This window comes from Papio anubis, chromosome 15 (assembly GCF_008728515.1).
Source record: "Papio anubis isolate 15944 chromosome 15, Panubis1.0, whole genome shotgun sequence".
In the NCBI taxonomy this organism is placed as follows: domain Eukaryota; kingdom Metazoa; phylum Chordata; class Mammalia; order Primates; family Cercopithecidae; genus Papio; species Papio anubis.
Window position 1 is genome coordinate 164,348 of NC_044990.1, and position 21,169 is coordinate 185,516.

The 21,169-nt window shown below is 47.0% G+C and overlaps 1 protein-coding gene across 4 annotated transcripts in view; it reads left to right on the forward strand.

The window, feature by feature from the left end:
• LATS2 (large tumor suppressor kinase 2) overlaps window positions 1–17,401 on the forward strand; it is a 93,417-nt gene extending 76,016 nt beyond the window's left edge. For all 4 annotated transcript variants that reach the window (XM_017951107.3, XM_009191569.4, XM_003913639.4 and 1 more), the window contains 5 exons: window positions 1,515–2,932; window positions 7,300–7,882; window positions 8,755–8,937; window positions 10,553–10,659; window positions 15,060–17,401. In XM_017951107.3, coding sequence (XP_017806596.2) covers window positions 1,515–2,932; window positions 7,300–7,882; window positions 8,755–8,937; window positions 10,553–10,659; window positions 15,060–15,554 — 2,786 coding nt within the window. In that variant the 3' untranslated portion in view covers window positions 15,555–17,401. The remainder of the gene's footprint in view (window positions 1–1,514; window positions 2,933–7,299; window positions 7,883–8,754; window positions 8,938–10,552; window positions 10,660–15,059) is intronic.
• The last annotated feature ends 3,768 nt before the right edge of the window (window positions 17,402–21,169 follow it).

Genomic DNA, 21,169 nt, shown 5'->3' on the forward strand with positions numbered 1-21,169 from the left:
GGCAGTGTGGGCAGAGCGCTGGGCCCCCCTCAGCATCCCCTGTGAAGGCCTGAGGCACCGCACCAAACCCCTGCTTTTTACTGGCTATGGGGGAGTGTTAATTTCCCAAGACGGAGCACATGGGCCCCATGATGGTACCTGAGGCCCCTGGGGTGTGATAAAGGATTCATGGCCAGGCGCAGTGGCTCAAGCCTGTAATCCCAACACTGTCTGGTCTGGTTTTGTTTTTTGTTTTGTTTTGTTTTGTGTAATCCCAACTCTTTGAGAGGCTGAGGCCAGAGGCAGGAGGCAGGAGTTGGAGACCAGCCTGGGCAACAGAGGGAGACCTCGTTTCTATTTAAAAAAAAAAAAAAATTAAAAAAAAAAAAATCATAGTAATTATCAAGAGTTTTCCCTATTTTGTAGAAGACCTTGGATAAAACCTACTTCATGTCGTGGGTGAGAAAATCTCACCTTTGTAACTTGTATCTCCCTTGTTAAGAGGACACACATTTTTATCTTCTTCTTAAGAGAAGGGACTTCCTCAAATAGTCCCCAGCTGGCCTTCCATGTTAGGGTTCTTTCAGTTTTGAGGTCTTAGAGCACAGCTCAAAGGGAGGCCAGGCCCATGTTCCATGCTGATTTCCCTCTGCACTTGCCTTTGGTGGGTCTGTTCATTGACACCTTCTGAGCCCAGGGAAGGTGAAGCCTTGGTTTGCCTGTGACTGTTGCTCAGTGCCAGGCTGTCAGGGCCTTCACTGCCACGTATCAGGGGTGGTCTTCCTGTGGGCAAGGCACACCCTTCGGCACCCTCTGCTAAGTCGAGCCAAGTGGAGCAGTTGGTCTAAAGAAATGAAAGGAGCCTTTGTCCTTCCTTCTGTGTCTCTTTCAGATGAGTGTTCAAAATGGAGGTCAGGATTAAGGTAGCAGCAGATGAAATCAGTCTGGATATTTGTAGAGGAGTTTTGTGTGGTTTTTGTTGTGCATATGTTGCTTTGTTTTGATACAGACCAAAAAAACTAGAAAATCTTTTAATTTGGAAAAGAGGTGAAAGAAAGTGGAGCAGCTGCTGCACAGTGGAAACAGGTCCGCCCTTTCTGTGAGGGAGCCGCGCCTGGGGAACCGTGCGGGGTAAACCCAGCTTCCCACAATTTGGCATGATAGGGTTTTGAAAACAAAGCTGGCTATGCAGATGGCTCCCTAGCCTGACAGGAGAGTGACCCCAGTGCTGTCCCCAGGGGGCAAGGATGCACCTCAGCATGCGGACGCGGTCTTCTCTTCTGCCCTTGGCCTTCCCATGTGCCCTTTGGCCTCCAGCTTGTCTCCACTCTCTTAACACATTAAGGCGACTGGTCCTGCTGGCAGGGCAGAGGGGAGTCCGCTGACCCTGTGCTGGGCAGAATGCAGCACCTCAGGGCCCAGGGTTCAAGACCCTCAGCCCCGAGGGCAGCGCTCGAGTGGGGACCAGCCTGGAAGTGCCGGAACCCACTGATCACACCCACTCTGATGCTGTCTTCCTGTGTTTTCCACGGCAGGAAAGGGGCTCATGCCAGCCCCTGTGACGCGGAGGCCCAGCTTCGAAGGAACCAGCGATTCGTTCGCGTCCTACCACCAGCTGAGCGGTGCCCCCTACGAGGGCCCGAGCTTCGGCGCCGACGGCCCCGCTGCGCTGGAGGAAGTGCCGCGGCCGTACGTGGACTACCTCTTCCCCGGAGTCGGCCCCCACGGGCCCGGCCACCAGCACCAACACCAGCACCCACCCAAGGGCTACGGCGCCGGCGTGGAGGCAGCAGGGGCACACTTCCCGCTGCAGGGCACGCACTACGGCCGGCCGCACCTGCTGGTGCACGGGGAGCCCCTGGGCTACGGGGTGCAGCGCAGCCCCTCCTTCCAGGGCAAGACGCCGCCGGAGACCGGGGGCTACGCCAGCCTGCCCACCAAGGGCCAGGGGGGCCCACCAGGCGCCGGCCTCGCTTTCCCGCCCCCCACCGCCGGGCTCTACGTGCCGCACCCACACCACAAGCAGGCCGGCCCCACGGCCCACCAGCTGCATGTGCTGGGCTCCCGCAGCCAGGTGTTCGCCGGCGACAGCCCCCCGCAGAGCCTGCTCACTCCCTCTCGGAACAGCCTCAACGTGGACCTGTATGACCTGGGCAGCACCTCCGTCCAGCAGTGGCCGGCTGCCACCCTGGCCCGCCGGGACTCCCTGCAGAAGCCGGGCCTGGAGGCGCCGCCGCGCGCGCACGTGGCCTTCCGGCCTGACTGCCCGGTGCCCAGCAGGACCAACTCCTTCAACAGCCACCAGCCGCGGCCGGGCGCACCCGGCAAGGCCGAGCCCTCCCTGCCCGCCCCCAACACCGTGACGGCTGTCACGGCCGCGCACATCCTGCACCCGGTGAAGAGCGTGCGAGTGCTGAGGCCAGAGCCGCAGACGGCTGTGGGGCCCTCGCACCCCGCCTGGGTGCCCGCGCCTGCCCCGGCCCCCGCCCCGGCCACGGAGGGCCTGGACGCCAAGGAGGAGCACGCCCTGGCACTGGGCGGCGCAGGCGCCTACCCGCTGGACGTGGAGTACGGAGGCCCGGACCGGAGGTGCCCGCCTCCGCCCTACCCGAAGCACCTGCTGCTGCGCAGCAAGTCCGAGCAGTACGACCTGGACAGCCTGTGCGCGGGCGTGGAGCAGAGCCTCCGTGCGGGCCCCAGCGAGCCCGAGGGCGGTGAGAAGAGCCGCAAAAGCGCCAAGGGGGACAAAGGCGGGAAGGATAAAAAGCAGATCCAGACTTCTCCCGTCCCCGTCCGCAAAAACAGCAGAGACGAGGAGAAGAGAGAGTCACGCATCAAGAGCTACTCGCCATACGCCTTTAAGTTCTTCATGGAGCAGCACGTGGAGAACGTCATCAAAACCTACCAGCAGAAGGTTAACCGGAGGCTGCAGCTGGAGCAAGAAATGGCCAAAGTAATTTCCCACTTCGTTTTTCCTGTTTGTTCCCGGCTCTTCCCTCTACTGGTAATAGGAAGCGCGCACGATCCCTTTTCTGTTTCGGCCGCACACCCCTTGTCATCAACACGGCTAACGGGCGGCAGTCTGGTTCTGGGGCCAACAACTTGGAGAAGTTGCAAATGGTGTGACCTCCCTTTCTCCTTTCCCCTTGACTCTTCTGAAGAATCAGAGGTAGCTGTGCATAATGTAGCCAGCGTAATGTAGGTAATCTACAATTTACATTGTAGGTAAATTAGCAAATGAGTTTTAGGGTATGTACTCACTTAACAAAATTCATCACGGATTAATAATAGAACATTTTGAATGAGTAGAAACAAAGTAAGGTTTTGTAAATTGATATTGTGGGATTTTGGAAGAAAAATATAGTAGTGATTCCATTTATTCTTTTAAGTGTTTAGTAACTAATGATTTAAGTATACCTTAGTTGACACTAAAGTGCTGAAGAAGGTAATTATTGGTGAAATTATTTAAATTAAAATGTAACAGATTTAAATCACACAAAGCCAGTAGTTCCAAAGCGTAGAAACCAGATTTGTGTTCTTTCCAGTGTCCCATATTCATTGACTTTTTAAATATTTACCTTTCATTTATATGTGCTTATTTATTTATTTTTGTTTATTTTTGAGACTGAGCCTTGCTCTGTCGCCCAGGCTGGAGTGCAGTGGCGCAATCTTGGCTCACTGCAACCTCCTCCTCCTGGGTTCAAGCGATTCTCCTGCCTCAGCCTCCCAAGTAGTTGGGATTGCAGGTGCCCACCACCACATCCAGCTATTTTTTTGTGTTTTTAGTAGAGATGGGGTTTCACCATGTTGGTTAGGCTGGTCTCAAACTCTTGACCTCAGGTGATCTGCCCACCTCAGCCTCCCAAAGTGCTGGGATTACAGGCGTGAGCCACCACACCCAGCCGTTCATTTTTTATTTATACATAGTATTTGTGTATTTGTGGGGTACATGTGATATTTTGTTACATGCATAGGATATGTAATGATCAAGTCAAGGTATGCCTGGTGTACTTATCATTTCTGTGTTGGAAACATTTCAAGTCCTGTCTTCTAGCTATTTTGAAATACAGAATACATTTTTACTAACTGTAGTCACCCTAGAGTTTGTTCCTTCTGTCCAGCTGTATGTTTCCATCAATTAACCTCTCATCTCCCCTCAACACACACACACCCTTTCCCACCTCTGCTAACTATCATTCTACTCTCTGCCTCTATGAGATTAATTCTTTTAGCTCCCACATATCAGTAACAACGTGTGTACTGAACTTTCTGTTCCTGGTTTATTTCACTTAACATGATGACCTCCAGTTCCATTCATGTTGCTCCAAATGACAGGATTTCATTCTTTTTTTATGGCTGAATAGTATCCCATGGTGTACACAGACCACATTTTCTTTATCCATTCATCAGTTGATGGACACTTAAGTTGATTCCATATTTTTGCTATTGTGCAGAGTGCTGCAGTAAACATGGGGTGCAGGTATCCCTTTGATATACTGATTTCCTTTACTTTAGATAAATACCCAATAGTGGAATTGGTACATTGTATGGTAGTTCTATTTTTAGTTTCTTTTTTTTTCTTTTTGTTAATAGTTGTTCTAACTGGGAAGAGATTATATTTCATTGTGGTTTTGATTTGCATTTCCCTGATGGTTAATGGAGAACCCTTCCATGCACCTCTTAGCCATTTGTGTGTCTTCCTTTAACAAGTGTCTATTCAGGTCATTAGCTCACTTTTTTTTTTTTTTTTTTAATTAGTTTATTTATTTATTTTTTTTGAGACAGAGTTTCACTTTTGTTGCCCAGGCTGGAGTGCAATGGCGCGATCTCGTCTCACCACAACCTCTGCCTCCCAGGTTCCAGTGATTCTCCTGCCTCAGCCTCCCAAGCAGCTGGGATTACTAGCATGAGCCACCATGTCCAGCTAATTTTGTATTCTTAGTGGAGACAGGGTTTCACCATGTAGGTCAGGCTGGTCTCAAACTCCCGACCTCAGATGATCCACCCGCCTTGGCCTCCCAAAGTGCTGGGATTACAGGCGTGAGCCACATCGCCCGACCTTTTTATTTATTTACTTAGACGGAGTCTCGCTCTATCACCCAGGCTGGAGTGCAGTGATGAAATCTCGGCTCACTGCAACCTCTGCCTTCTGGGTTCAAGCTGTTCTCCTGCCTCAGCCTCCTGAGAGCTGGGACTACAGGGGTGCGACCCCATGCTCAGCTAATTTTTGTATGTTCAGTAGAAACGGGGTTTCACCGTGTTTGTCAGGCTGGTTTCAAACTCCTGACCTCAAGTAATCCGCCCGCCTCAGCCTCCCAAAGTGCTGGGATTACAAGCATGAGCCACCGCGCCCGGCCTTTTGACTCACTTTTTAATAGGATTATTTGATTTTTTTTTTTTTTTTTTTTGCTGTTGAGTTGTTTGAGTTCCTTGTATATTCTGAATAATAGTCTTTTGTCAGATGAATAGTTTGTGAATATTTTCTCCTGTTCAACACAGGTATCCTCTTTACTCTGTTGTTTCCTTTGCTATGCAGAAGCTTTTTAGCTTAATATAGTCCCATTTGTCTATTTTGAGGTTTTTTGCCTGTGCTTTTGAGATTTTATCCATAAAAATCTTTGCTCAAACCAGTGTCCTGGCGTATATTTTCATAGCCTCTGGTCTTGTTTCTAGGTCTTCAATCTGTTTTAAGTTGACTTTCCTATATGGTGAGAGATTGGGGTCTAGTTTCATTTTTCTGCATATGGATGTCTAGTTTTCCCAGCATGTCTTTTCTTCCGTGTACATTCTTGGCACCTTTGTCAAAACTCAGGTGGCTGTAAATACATGGACTTACTTCTGGGTTCTCTATTCTGTTCCGTTGGTCTATGTGTCTGTTTGTATACCAGTACCATGCAGTTTCAGTTACTCTAGGCTTGTAATATATTTTGAAGTCGGGTAACAACTTTGTTCTTTTTGCCCAGGATCGTTTTGACTATTTGGTCTCCCTATGAATTTTAGTGTTGTTTTTTTATTAATGTGAAAAATGTCATTGGTATTTTGATAGGGATTGCATTTAATTGGTAGATTGCTTTGGGTAGTATAGTCATTTTAACAATATTAAATCTTTCTGTCGGTGAACATGGGATCTTTTTTCATTTGTCTGTGTCCTCAGTTTCTTTCATCAGGGTTTCATAGTTTTCTTTGTAGAGCTCTTTCACTTTTGGTTAAATTTGCTTCTAGATTTTTTTTATAGCTGTTGTAAATGGTATTCATTACTGGTGTACAGAAATCCAGATATCCACGTGCAGAAGAATGAAACTAGACCCTGTCTCTCACCATATACAAGTCTGTCTAATGTGTGCTACTGATTTTTGTATGCTGATCATTGACTTTTCTTCCTGCTTTTCCATTTTCCCTAAGTTGCTGAAAGATTAGATGGCTCTTGGAGTTCTAGGACTGCTATGGTCCCCTTTCCCACAGATTTTTGTTAATAGAAGTTTCACTTAGTTTTTAGAGCAAAAGTCTCCTAGAGAAAGAACTCTCTTTTTTGTCTTAACTTTTTTTTTTTTTTTTTTTTTAAAGACAGAGTCTCGCTCTGTCGCCCAGGCTGGAGTGCAGTGGCCCGATCTCAGCTCACTGCAAGCTCCGCCTCCCGGGTTTACGCCATTCTCCTGCCTCAGCCTCCCGAGTAGCTGGGACTACAGGCGCCCGCCACCTCACCCGGCTAGCTTTTTGTATTTTTTAGTAGGGATGGGGTTTCACCGTGTTAGCCAAGGTGATCTCGATCTCCTGACCTCGTGATCCGCCCGTCTCGGCCTCCCAAAGTGCTGGGATTACAGACTTGAGCCACCACACCTGGCCTGTCTTAATTTTTCATTCCAAATTCATGTCTATATATGGATATAAAAAAACAAAACTGGCCGGGCACGGTGGCTCACACTTGTAATCCCCGCACTGTGGGAGGCCGAGGTGGACAGATCACCTGAGGTCAGGAGTTCAAGACCAGCCTGGCCAGCATGATGAAACCCTGTCTCTACTAAAAATACAAAAATTAGCCAGGCGTGATGGTGGGCGCGTGTAGTCCCAGCTACTCAGGAGGTGGAGGCTGCAGTGAGCTGAGATTGTGCCACTGCACTCCAGCCTAGGTGACAGAGCAAGACTCTGTCTCAAAAACAAAACAAAACCAATTGTCACCTTGCTTTGTAGTATATGAGACCCGTTCTTCTCTGTTCTCCTTTCTGTAAAATGAGTTAGGTTCCAGGGCATCCCCATCCCAGTCATATGTTATCATGGGACTTCTCTAATGTGATTCTTCCTCCTTCCTTTCCTTCTGCACAGGCTGGACTCTGTGAAGCTGAGCAGGAACAGATGCGGAAGATCCTCTACCAGAAAGAGTCTAATTACAACAGGCTTAAGAGGGCCAAGATGGACAAGTCTATGTTTGTCAAAATCAAAACCCTGGGGATCGGTGCCTTTGGAGAAGTGTGCCTTGCTTGTAAGGTGGACACTCATGCCTTGTACGCCATGAAGACCCTAAGGAAAAAGGATGTCCTGAACCGGAATCAGGTGGCCCACGTCAAGGCCGAGAGGGACATCCTGGCCGAGGCAGACAATGAGTGGGTGGTCAAACTCTACTACTCCTTCCAAGACAAAGACAGCCTGTACTTTGTGATGGACTACATCCCTGGTGGGGACATGATGAGCCTGCTGATTCGGATGGAGGTCTTCCCTGAGCACCTGGCCCGGTTCTACATCGCAGAGCTGACTTTGGCCATTGAGAGCGTCCACAAGATGGGCTTCATCCACCGAGACATCAAGCCTGATAACATTTTGATAGATCTGGATGGTCACATTAAACTCACAGATTTCGGCCTCTGCACTGGGTTCAGGTGGACTCACAATTCCAAATATTACCAGAAAGGTATTGTCTTGAGTGTGCCGCATGCATTTTCTCTGTGTAGACGTCACTCACCCTGTGGCAAGCAGCTCAATATCCCATCCTAGTGGCTCCTAATCATTTCGAAATTATCCGTCACTCCATTCTTTTATAAATCGGTGTGACAGCTTTCCCTTCCAAAAGGACTAGAATGATATATGAATTTTTTTTTTTTAAGTTAGTGGATTTCAGGTTTACTTTTTTTTTTTTTTTTTGAGATAGAGTTCTGCTCTTGTTGCCCAGGCTGGAGCGCAATGGCATGATCTCGGCTCACCACAACCTCTACCCACCGGGTTCAAGTGGTTCTCCTGTCTCCAGCCTCCTGAGTAGCTGGGATTACAGTCACGCACTGTAATACAAAACCACCTCTGGATAATTTTGTATTTTCAGTAGAGACGGGGTTTCTCCATTTTTGTCAGGCTGGTCTCAAACTCCCAACCTCAGGTGATCCACCTGCCTCAGCCTCCCAAAGTGCTGGGATTACAGGTGCAGTGAGCCACCGCACCTGGTCTACTATATTTTTAAGACAATAGGCTACAAGCTGTCCCCGCCGTTCTTCCAGCCTCTCCTGCCTGCAGTGCCTTCCTGCCAGCTCAGCGCAGTGCGTGGTTTCCCATGATTCCTCACCGTCGTTTCCACCTTGGTGCTAGCGCCAACCTCACCACACGTGTCTCCGAACTAGGGACAGCAGGCTGCCTGTATGGAGCAGCTCAGCGGGGGTTCTCTATCCTGACATGGCAGGAGCTGATTGGAATGACTTTGCTGTTTTAAGCTGTGGATCCGTTGAGTTGTTGAAGAGTGAAAATTCACTTTGTGTTTTGTTCTCTTCTTTCACCACCCCCGATTCCTGGGTGAAGGGAGCCATGTCAGGCAGGACAGCATGGAGCCCAGCGACCTCTGGGACGACGTGTCTAACTGTCGGTGTGGGGACAGGCTGAAGACCCTGGAGCAGAGGGCGCGGAAGCAGCACCAGAGGTGCCTGGCACATTCACTGGTGGGGACTCCAAACTACATCGCGCCCGAGGTTCTCCTTCGCAAAGGTACGTGCGCCACAGCCAGCTGCCCCATGGGAGGTCTCCGTCTCTTCAGACCTGTGAGCTGAGTCTCCTTGGCTCTAGCTTTCCAAGGACCTGATGCTTCCAGTCATATTTTTGTCCTCATGGAAGCCTGAAAACTACTTATTTCCGCAACATAACAGGCCTCCCTTCTGCCTTGGAAATGCTCTTGCTTCAGGGGGTTGGAAGACATGCACCATTAGACAGTGTCTGCTGGCCCTCAGTCTCTACCTAGACCTGAGGGAATGACTCCAGGCCTCATTTTCACAGTCAAATGATGGAAACCACTCTGAGGGCCACGGGACCTCTGCTCAGTCTGCCCAGACCACACATTTCCGGGCTCTAGCTTTCACTTCTGTCCCAGGCTCCTGGCTGAGTTGTGCTGTGTGCAGCTGGTGCTTATGTGACAGCATTGGAAGGTCCTTTCTCTCTCATTCTCCCTGCTAGACCATAGCAAAAGTGGCAGGTGCCAGTTGTGTCAAATGACCAGTGCTCATAAAATTTGCCTCCTGGGTGGATGCTCCATTCTGTCAGATACAACATCTGGCTCAGTAGACGAGGATTCCTTCAGTGATCCTGCATGGTCCACAGTGACGGTGGGTGTTCGTCTGATTCTGTGTCGTTAATCCAGAGACAGGCAGCCCCTGCCGCCACATGTTGTTTAAAGTCTTTGGAGCCAGCCAGACCCAGTTCAAGTCTGGGTTTTCTTTGCTAGCTGTGGTAATCCAGCGCAAGTTACTTAACTGCTCGGACCACAGACATAGCAATAACGACCTTGAGAGGTTGTGAATAACCTTGGTGCCCAGTGAAGGTCTGCTTCCCTCTGCCGCGTGCAGTATTCCCAAGGAACCATTGCTTGGGGTTTTTCTGCAGCGTCTGGTGCCAAACTTGGGCAGGAAGAGGTGGGACAAGGAGATAACAGAGGGGCCTGAGGGGGCTACCCTGGCATATGCAGCTGCAGGCACCCCCGGGCTGACCTCTTAACATCCCAGTTTATACTTAGCAAGGATTAGGTGACATCAAGACGAGCCTGGCTTGATGGGCCATGAGGCCCTGAAGGAAAAGTGGGAGAAAATGAAAGGTAAAGGAGCCCAGCCTACAGCCTCCCAGAGGCCAGCCCTGACCCAGCACAGGGAGCCCGTGAGGAAGGCCCAGCTCCGTGGGGGCCTCACACAAGGAGCGTTCGGCTTACCGTGAATGTCTGGTGGGTTTTGCCCATGACCTCCTCATCTCCATAGGCTTCGGCTTCATCCAAAACTGATGTAGAAGCCTCCCAGCAAGCTGCCCGGACCCTCCCCTGACTGTTCACGGGTTATAGTACTTTATGGTTTTCAGTTTCCGTTATTTTAATTGGTGCCTCTGTCTGTGATCTTTAAGAACATAAAATTCTGGCTAGTAACTAGTTGCTAACACTAAAAATAATCTTTTTAAATTAAAAAGTATTTTCTTATTACAATGATTAAAATTACGAAAACCTAAGCGGCCATGGCTGCCACCCCCACCCATTAGCATCCAGGTAGTTACAAAGGTCCATCTGCTGAAACTCACCTCGGAGGAGAATTCCTGCCTGCGTAGGGACTGAGTGAACTTTGTCTTGCAGGGTACACTCAGCTCTGTGACTGGTGGAGTGTTGGAGTGATTCTCTTCGAGATGCTGGTGGGACAGCCGCCCTTTTTGGCACCAACTCCCACAGAAACCCAGCTGAAGGTAATGTGAGAGGAACCACGCGTCTGCTTGCTGCAGACATCTGATTTTCTCATGTACCCGTGAACCTTTGGTCAGCATTCGCCCTCTTATTCTGAGTAGGGTAGGAATGGCAGTTGTATATGATGGGATTTTTAAAAGTAATCTCATTACTTTTTAAATTATTATCTATTTTTAAATTTTCTATTTTGTTAAGCAAAGCCGTGGAATTGGGCCCATTTTAGTATCTGAAATTCTGTTAAACCCTTGGCCATCTGCCACCTTATATTTCCAGGCAAGAACAGTGAGGGTCAGCAAAGGTGTGCTGCAGGCCCACCGTCTCCCTGCCCCACGCCTGCCCTGCAGAGAACACACGGAACTCCAGGAACTATGGTTGACCCCTCAGCAGTGGAGGGTTGGGGTGCCAGCCCCCTGCACAGTCAAAAATCAGCATAGAACTTTCGACTCCCCAAAAACTTTACTAATAGTTTGTTGACTGGAAGCCTTACCAGTAACATAGAGTCAATGAACACACATTTTGTATGTTATATGTATTAGATCCTGTATTCTTACAATACAGCAAGCTAGAGAAAAGAAAATGCTGGCCGGGCACAGTGGCTCATGCCTATAATCCCACCACTTTGGAAGACCAAGGTGGGCAGATTACCTGAGGTCAGGAGTTCAAGACCAGCCTGGGCAACATGGCAAAACCGACCTCTACTAAAAATAAAAAAAATTAGTCCAGCATGGTGGTGTGCACCTGTCATCCCAGCTACTCCGGAGGCTGAGGCAGGAGAATCGCTTGAACCTGGGAGGCGGAGGTTGCAGTGAGCCGAGATCACACCACTGTAGTCCAACCTGGGTGACAGAGTGAGACTCTTTCTAAAGGAAAAAAATCGTAAAGAAGAGAAAATAGGTTTACTATTTTAATAATTGAAAGTGGATCATCATAAAGGTCTCCATCTTTGTCATCTTCATGTGGAATGGGCTGAGGAAGGGGAGGCATTGGCCTTGCTGTCTCAGGGGTGGCAGAGGTGGAAGAAAATGCTAGTGTGAGTGACCCTCAAACTGTTGTTCAAGGGTCAACTGTACATCTAAAGAAATCCGTTTCTTTTTTTGGATATGATATCATTGTTTGCAAACTGTCAGCTGTGTGGTCAGGCTAGTTGTGCATATTCCTAATATTCAACGTAGATAAATCTGTCATTCACTTGATACTAAATTATTAGTGTTAAAATGACAGCCATTTGCTTTCTGAATTGAGTTACTAAGGATTGAACTGAGAATTAGAATTGAGAATCTGCAGTCTTCAGTGGATATACCAACTGACACACAGTCCTAGGAGTTTTCACATGTCCTAGTGGCCATGATCACCAAGGAGCCTAAATTAATAACCTTAATTAGAAAAACCATCTAGTAAGGCCGGGCACAGTGGCTCACGCCTGTAATCCCAGCACTTTGGGAGGCAGAGGCAGGCAGATCATGAGGTCAGGAGATCGAGACCATCCTGGCCAACATAGTGAAACCCCGTCTCTACTGAAAATACAAAAAATTAGCCTGGCATGGTGGCGGGCACCTGTAATCCCAGCTACTTGGGAGGCTGAGGCAGGAGAATCACTTGAACCCTGGGGGCAGAGGTTGCAGTGAGCCAAGATCACGCCACTGCACTCCAACCCGGGCGACAGAGCGAGACTCTGTCTCAAAAAATAAGAAAAGAAAAGTAGAAAAACCCTAAGGTAAGGCCTAGTTTCACCCTAGGAACAGTAAAATTGGAATCTGTCATTATCCGCGCCCTGACTGAATTGCTGAGCTACTCACTAAATTGTCCACATGATAATTCAGATTTTTTTATTCTGGTAAAATATACATAACATAAAATTTACCATTTTAATTATTTTTTAGTGTATAATTCAGTGACATTAATTACCTTCACAATATTGTGCAACCATCACCACCCTCTATTTTCAGATGTTTTAATCATCCAAAAACCCATTAAACAGAAACTCCCCACTCTCCCTTCCAGCGCCTGCTCGCCTGTCTTCTGCTTCTCTGTGAGTCTGGCTATGCTCAGGACTGACTGACTTATTTTTTTTTTTGAAACAGAGTTTTGCTCTGTGTCCCAGGCTGCAGTGCAGTGGCACGATCTGGGCTCATTGCAACGTCTGCCTTCCGGGTTCTCACGCCTCAGCCTCCCAAGCAGCTGGGATTACAGGTGCCTGCCACAACACCAGCTAAGTTTTGTATTTTTGGTAGAGATGGGTTTCATCATGTTGGTCAGGCTGGTTTCAAACTCCTGACCTCAAGTTATCCACCCACCTCAGCCTCCCAAAGTGTTGGGATTATAGGTGCGAGCCACGTGCCTGGCCTCGGGACTTCTTGCAAGTGGAATCATGCAGTATTTGTCTTTTTGTGTCTAGTTTATTTCACTTAGTGTAATGTCCTCAGGGTTCATCCATGTTGCAGCTTCCTTTTTAAGGTGGAATAATATTCCACTGTATGAGTCCCTGCTTCCGGTTCTTTTGGATATAAACCAGAAAGTGGGATTGCTGGATTATATGGTCATTCCGTGTTTAACTTTTTGAGGAACTCCCAAACTGTTTGCCATAGTGGCTGCACCATTTTACATTCCCACCAGCAGTGGCTGAGTGTTCCAGTTTCCCTACATCCTCAGTAAGTATTTTCCTGTTTTTGTTTTTTTTAAGTAGTAGCCACTCTAGGGGATGTAAGGTGGTATCTCATTGTGGTTTTGAGTTGGATCTCCCTAGTGATTAATTATGTTGAATTCATTTTCATGTCCTTATTGGTCATTTGTATATCTTTGGAAATATCTCTTCAAGTCCATTACTCTTTATAAATCAAGTTATTTGGTTCTGTTATTGTTGGTGAGTTGTAGGAGTTCTGTATATTCTCTGGATACTAACCCCTTTTCAAATATGTGCTTTGAAATCTGTTCTCCCATTTTGTTGCCTTTTCACTATCAGTAATGTCCTTTGATGCACAAAAGTTTTAAATTTTTATGAAGTCCAATTTATTTTTTCTTTTATTCCCTGTGCTTTTGGTGGCATGTCTAAGAAATCACTGCCAAACTCAACATCACGAAGATTTCATGCTATGTTTTCTTCTAGGAGCTCTACAGTTTTAGCCCTATGAAAACACTACTTAGGTTCAAACCAAGCCTCCCACCCATACACCCACTAACTTCCATGCCTTATCCACTGTCCCGTCACCCCAGCTGGTAGCCAGTCATGCTGGCCTTGTTTCCTCCTGACGCTAAGTGTAAACAATAAAGAAGTGCCCTAGGTTTCGTCTTCACAGTAGACACATCTCTACAACAGGCGCATTTACTGAACGTCCAGATGGCTGGTCTGTGCAGTGGAGCACGTAAGGTCACATGGGGTCAGCCAGCTTTATTCTTCTCTATGAGGTTTCTTTTTCCTTTTTTTTTTTTTTTTTCCCTGAGATGGAGTCTTGCTCTGTCACCCAGGCTGGAGTGCCATGGCATGATCTCGGCTCACTGCAAGCTCCGCCTCCCGGGTTCCTGCCATTCTCCTGCCTCAGCCTCACGAGTAGCTGGGACTACAGGCGCCGCCACCACGCCCGGCTAGTTTTTTTGTATTTTTAGTAGAGATGGGGTTTCACCATGTTAGCCAGGATGGTCTCGATCTCCTGACCTTGTGATCTGCCCGTCTCGGCCTCCCAAAGTGCTGGGATTACAGGTGTGAGCCACTGCGCCCGGCCCTTTTTGTTTTTCAAAACCCTAGTTGGCTGTTTTTTGACCACAGTAAGTATTTGAATGAGTGCCATGATGGTTTGACAGAAATCCATTGCCATAGCTAAAGAAATAACTTTAGCTGATCACCTGAGGTCAGGAGTTCGAGACCAGCCTGGCCAACATGGTGAAACCCTGTCTCTACTAAAAATACAAAAGTCAGCCGGGCGTGGTGATGGGCTCCTGTAATCCCAGCTACTCGGGAGGCTGAGGCAGGAGAATCGCTTGAACCCAGGAGGCGGAGGTTGTGGTGAGCCAAGAGCGCACCACTGCACTCCAGCCTGGGTGACAGAGCGAGACGCCATCTCAAAAATAAATAAATAAATAAATAAATAAAATAACTCATAGACCATCATTCTCTTCATTTTTATGGAAAGCACAACATTCTTTGGCTAAACAGTATTTCTGATAGAAGAAAATCAGTATCTTTTTGTCTGCATTTGACTGGTCATTCTGGCCTCAGGCTGTGAGCCATCGACTGAAATGACACTGACTTTTTATGGCTGCTGAGATCAACAACTGCTGCTTCTGTGTCTATTCTAACTCCTCTCCTGTTGTGAAATTACACTTATTTGAAAGTCATGTCATCACATGCTGTCCCAGAACTGCCCAAGATGTGAGGAGAACCTAACACGTTGGTTCTGTTGTTCCTCAGGTGATAAACTGGGAGAACACGCTCCACATTCCAGCCCAGGTGAAGCTGAGCCCTGAGTCCAGGGACCTCATCACGAAGCTGTGCTGCTCTGCAGACCACCGCCTGGGGCGGAATGGGGCCGACGACCTGAAGGCCCACCCCTTCTTCAGCGCTATTGACTTCTCCAGTGACATCCGGAAGCAGCCGGCCCCCTACGTTCCCACCATCAGCCACCCCATGGACACCTCGAATTTCGACCCCGTCGATGAAGAAAGCCCTTGGAACGATGCCAGCGAAGGTAGCGCCAAGGCCTGGGACACGCTCACCTCCCCCAGTAACAAGCACCCTGAGCACGCATTTTACGAATTCACCTTCCGGCGGTTCTTTGATGACAATGGCTACCCCTTTCGATGCCCAAAGCCTTCAGGAGCAGAAGCTTCACAGTCTGAGAACTCAGATTTAGAAACCTCTGATCTGGTGGATCAGACCGAAGGCTGCCAGCCTGTGTACGTGTAGATGGGGGCCAGGCACCCCCACCACTCGCTGCCTCCCAGGTCAGGGTCCCGGAGCCGGTGCCCTAACAGGCCAAGAGGGAAGCCGAGGGCTGTTTTGTTTTAAATTAGTCCGTCGATTACTTCACTTGAAATTCTGGTCTTCACCAAGAAAACCCAAACAACAAGACGCTTTTGAAAACAGGACTCAGCATTGCTTTCAATAGGCTTTTCAGGACCTTCACTGCATTAAAACAATATTTTTGAAAATTTAGTACAGTTTAGAAAGAGCACTTATTTTGTTTATATCCATTTTTTCTTACTAAATTATAGGGATTAACTTTGACAAATCATGCTGCTGTTATTTTCTACATTTGTATTTTATCCATAGCACTTATTCACATTTAGGAAAAGACATAAAAACTGAAGAACATTTGATAAGAAATCTCTGTGCAATGATGTAAAAAAAAAAAAAAAAAAAAGGTAACACTGCTCAGTGCCACGGAGACCATTTTACCCACACAGTGGCTTTTGTTTTTTATTTTTTCCCACATTTCAACATTGTGATATAATGTTAAAAGCTGCTTTTTTTTGGCTTTTTGCATATTCTAGTATAATAGGAAGTGTGAGCAAGGTGACGTGGCTGTGATTTCCGACGTCTGGTGTGCGGAGAGTACTGCATGAGCAGAGTTTGTCGATTATAAAATTACCGTATCTTGCCATTCACAGCAGGTCCTGTGAATACGTTTTTACCGAGTGTCTTTAAATGAGGTGTTCTAGACAGTGTGCTGATAACGTATTGTGCGGGTGACCTCTTCGCTATGATTGTATCTCTTAGTGTTTTGTTAAAGAAATGCAGATGTGTAACTGAGAAGTGACGTGTGTGTGTGTGTCTTGGGTGTGATTGGATTCTTTTGTGGGGTGGGAACCTGAAACATTGTCACATACTGAACTTATATACATCAAAAGGGATTAATACAGCTATGCCAAAAAATTTTTAATTAATCATGGACACACGTCCATTTCTCTCGTCCATATGCTCTTTCATTCTTGGTAGAGCTGGTATGTGGAATGCCATACCTCTGACCCTACTGCTTACCTTTTTACTGACAGACTGCCCACACTGAAAGCTTCAGTGAACATTCTTACTCCTGTTTTCTTCTGTTACCATCAGGAAACTGAGCGATCTAAGGGTTCTCTCACTGTTTTTGTTTGTTTGTTTGTTTTAGTGTGCTTTGAAGTGTCAAATCTTAACTTGGTTTAAACAATACATATTTCTATCCTTTGTAAAAAGGCAAAGATTCTTCAAAATGACATTGGAATAAAAAAATAAGCCATACATATTTTCTTAGAAGTATAGATGTATGTGTGTGTGTACACACACACACACACACACAAACACAATATTCCTTATTTCAAATTAGTATGATTCCTATTTAAAGTGATTTATATTTGAGTAAAAGGTTCGATTCTTTTTTGCTTTTTAAAAAATCTGATGCTTCATAATTTTCATTATATTATTCCACATATTTTTCCTTGAAGTTCTTAGCATAATGTATCCATTACTTAGTATCTATCTAGGCAACAACACTTAGAAGTGTATCAGTGTCTAAACTAAAAAAACAAAGATTCCTGTGTACTGGTTTACATTTGCGTGAGTGGCATACCCTGAAGTCTGCTGTGCCTGTCGTCGTGACTGTCAGTATTCTCGCTATTTTATAGTCGTGCCATGCTGTTACTCACAGCACTCTGACATACTTTCATGTGGTAGGTTCTTTCTCAGGAACTCAGTTTAACTATTATTTATTGATATATCATTGCCTTTGAAAAGCTTCTACTGGCACAATTTATTATTAAAATTTTGAATCCAGATCCCGTAGTTGGTGTCGTGTCTTACTGGAGTTTGTAAGTCCTTGCCTCTCTCAGCATGTTCTAACTCCCGCACGTTTCCCCTGTGACACACATGAGCCAGGGTTGCACAGCACAGACAGGGCTGTTTCAGGAATGGCTGGGGGTGTGGAAAAGCAGGCTTTCCAGGTAGACACACAGAGTCCAAATCAGGCTGTGGTTCTGTGACCAACTTAGGTAAAAAGGGAACAAAATATGCCTCATTAGGATTATTGAGTGGCTTAAGTGGGATATCAAATAAATATGGTGAGTGATCAAATAAATCATGAATTAGAGCTAATTCCCCAGCATAATATGTTAAACTGAGGGGACAGTTATAGCTCCTGACCTTTCATTTTAAATGGTTGATGAGGCCGGGTGCGGTGGCTCATGCCTCTAATCCCAGCACTTTGGGAAGCCGAGACTAGCAGATCACCTGAGGTCAGGAGTTCAGGACCAACCTGGCCAACATGGTGAAACCCTGTCTCTACTAAATAACTAAATATACAAAAATTAGCTGGGTGGGGTGGTGGGTACCTGTAATCCCAGCTACTTGGGAGGCCAAGGCAGGGAGAATTGCTTGAACTTGGGAGGCAGAGGTTGCAGTGAGCTGAGATTGTACCACTGCACTCCAGCCTGGGTGACAGAGCAAAACTCTGTCTTAAAAAATTAGACTGGGTGCAGTGGCTCATGCCTGTAATCTCAGCACTTTCAGAGGCCAAGGCGGGTGGATCATCTGAGGTCAGGAGTTCAAGACCAGCCTGACCAACATGGTGAAACTGTCTCTGCTAAAAACACAAAAAAATTAGCTGGTCGTGGGTGGTGTACGCCTGTAATCCCAGCTACTTGGGAGGCTGAGACAGGAGAATCACTTGAACCCAGGAGGCGGAGGTTACAGTGAGCTGAGATCGTGCCGCTGCACTCCAGCCTGTGCAAAAGGAGACAAACTGTCTCAAAGAAGATAGGTAGATGATAAAGAGTGATGATATTAAGAAATCTGGAAAATAAAAGAGTTTGTATACTTTAAATAGGTACAGTTACATGGTTTAGAAATCAAAACATACTGGCCAGGCACGGTGGCTCACACCTGTAATCCCAGCACTTTGGGAGGCCAAGGTGGGTAGATCACCTGAAGTCAGGAGTTCAAGATCAGCCTGGCCAGCATGATGAAACCTCATGTCTACTAAAAATACAAAAATTAGCTGGGCATGGTGGTGTGCACCTGTAATCCCAGCTACTCAGGAGGCTGAGGCAGGAGAATCACTTGAACCTGGGAGGCAGAGGTTGCAGTGAGCTGAGATTGCACCACTGCACTCCAGCCCGGGCAACAGCAAGACTCTGTCTCAAAAAAAAAAAAACATATAAAAGTGACATACAAAAAAACTCTCCTTCATTTCCAATCATTCAATTCACCTCCCCACAGACAACAAATGATATTATTAATAATTTACTGAGCATTCTTAGAGGACTGAAAGTTTATGTGTACACAGTACAAGAAAAATGTATGTATACTTTTTGCCTCTTACAGAAATGAGAGAATATTAGGCATATTTTTCTGCATTTGCTTTCTTCACTTGGCAGTATGTCTTGGCACTCTATATAGCAGCACATAAAGAAATTTATTTTTTTATTCTTACTGCATAGTATTCCATTGTGAGGGTATTATAATCCAACCGGTCCCATATGGATAGACGTATAGTTGTTTCTGACCTTTTCCGATTATAAACGATGTTAGAATAAATAACCTCATAACCATCATTTGTGTATGTGAAAGTAATTATGTGGACAGATTCCTAGAGGTGCAACTCTCGGGTGAAAAGTAAGGTGTATTTGCAAGGTTTGTTGCCACATTGCCCTGTGCAGATGTGAGCAGTTTCTCCCCGGCTCCCTCCTGCACACTTTGCTGAATGTGCCAAGAAGGCAAGGCCTGACTGCTCTTTATCTGAGCCATTTCTCAGGATTGGATTTGTAGGGAGCAACTTTAAGGGGTAAGATGATGTCTCTCTCCAAGACAAAGAGCAAGTTTGCTTGCTGCTTGATATAAAAAAGACAGATTCCCCAAGCTTGGTATACCTCAGCAGAACCATCTGGGTCTTCCCCCTTGCCCCAGTGGGACTTGGGAACAAGGGGAAACTGATGCAAACATGCGTTATGATGCTTGCTGTGCTATGAAAAATAAAGTCCTTTGTCTCTGATCCAGGAATCTTTGTCTTAGTCCAGCATCCATTAAAGCAGGGGTCCCCAGCGCCCGGGCTGCTGACTGGTACCAGTCCATGGCCTGTTAGGAACGGGTCTGCACAGCAAGAGGAGAGTGGTGGGCGAGTGAGCATTACTGCCTGAGTTCCACCTCCTGCCAGATCAGCAGTGGCATTAGGTTGTCATAGAAGCTGAACCCTACTGTGAACTGCACATATGAGGGATCAGGTTGTGCACTCATGAGAGTCTGACACATGATCTGAAGTGGAAGAGTTTCATCCTGAAACCATCTCTCCCCCGTCCATGGGAAAACTGTCTTCCACGAAACTGGTCCCTGGTGCCAAAAAGGCTGGGGACCACTCCACTAAAGAACAGGCTAATTTATTGCCTTGTAAAAGTAGGGAAGGGCCGGGCGCGGTGGCTCAAGCCTGTAATCCCAGCTCTTTGGGAGGCCGAGACGGGCGGATCACGAGGTCGGGAGATCGAGACCATCCTGGTTAACACGGTGAAACCCCGTCTCTACTAAAAAATACAAAAAACTAGCCGGGCGAAGTGGCGGCGCCTGTAGTCCCAGCTACTCGGGAGGCTGAGGCAGGAGAATGCGGTGAACCCGAGAGGAGGAGCTTGCAGTGAGCTGAGATCCGGCCACTGCCCTCCAACCTGGGTGACAGAGGCAAGACTCGATCTCAAAAAAAAAAAAAAAAAAAAAAAAAAAAAAAAGAAGTAGGGAGGCCACAGCTCATGCCTCTAATCGCAGCACTTTGGGAGGCTGACGCAGGCAGATCGCCTGAACCCAGGTGTTCAAGACCAGCCTGGCCAATATGGTGAAACCCCATCTCTATTAAAATACAAAAATTAGCTGGGCATGGTGGCTCATGCCTGTAATCCCAGCTCCTCGAGAGGCTGAGGCAGGAGAAATGCTTGAACCTGGGAGGCAGAGGGTGCAGTGAGCCGAGATTGTGCCATTGCACTCCAACCTGGGCTACAGAGCGAGACTCTGTCTCGGGAAAAAAAAAAAGCATAATCAAAAAGATCTTTGATATTAAGTCAATATTTGTAAGCAGTACTATGCTAGGTTTTTGTGGTTTTGTTTTTTGGTTTTTTGATTTCTTGGGTTTTATTGGGACAGGTTCTTGTTCTGTCGCCCAGGCTGCAGTGCAGTAGCATGAACATGGCTCACTGCAGCCTTGACCTCCTGGACTCAAGTGATCCTCCCACCTCAGCCTCTCAAGTAGCTGGGTAGCTGGGACACAGGTGCACACCACCATGCCTGGCTAATTTTTTTATTTTTTATTTTTTGTAGAGACAGGGTCTCCCTATGTGGCCCAGGCTGGTCTTGAACTCCTGGGCTCAAGTGATCCTTATGCTGGTATTATTAATCCCATTACATCTTTTTCCATCAGTAAAAAAGCTTTTCCTTTACAAGAGCATTTTCCATTTCCAACAGAAGCCTACATTGAGTGGACAAAATGAGCTTATTCACCTTAGAAAAGAAAAATCTTATTGGACACTGGGATGAAATGCATACGGGTTATTGTGAGTTTTTTCCTAAGTTCA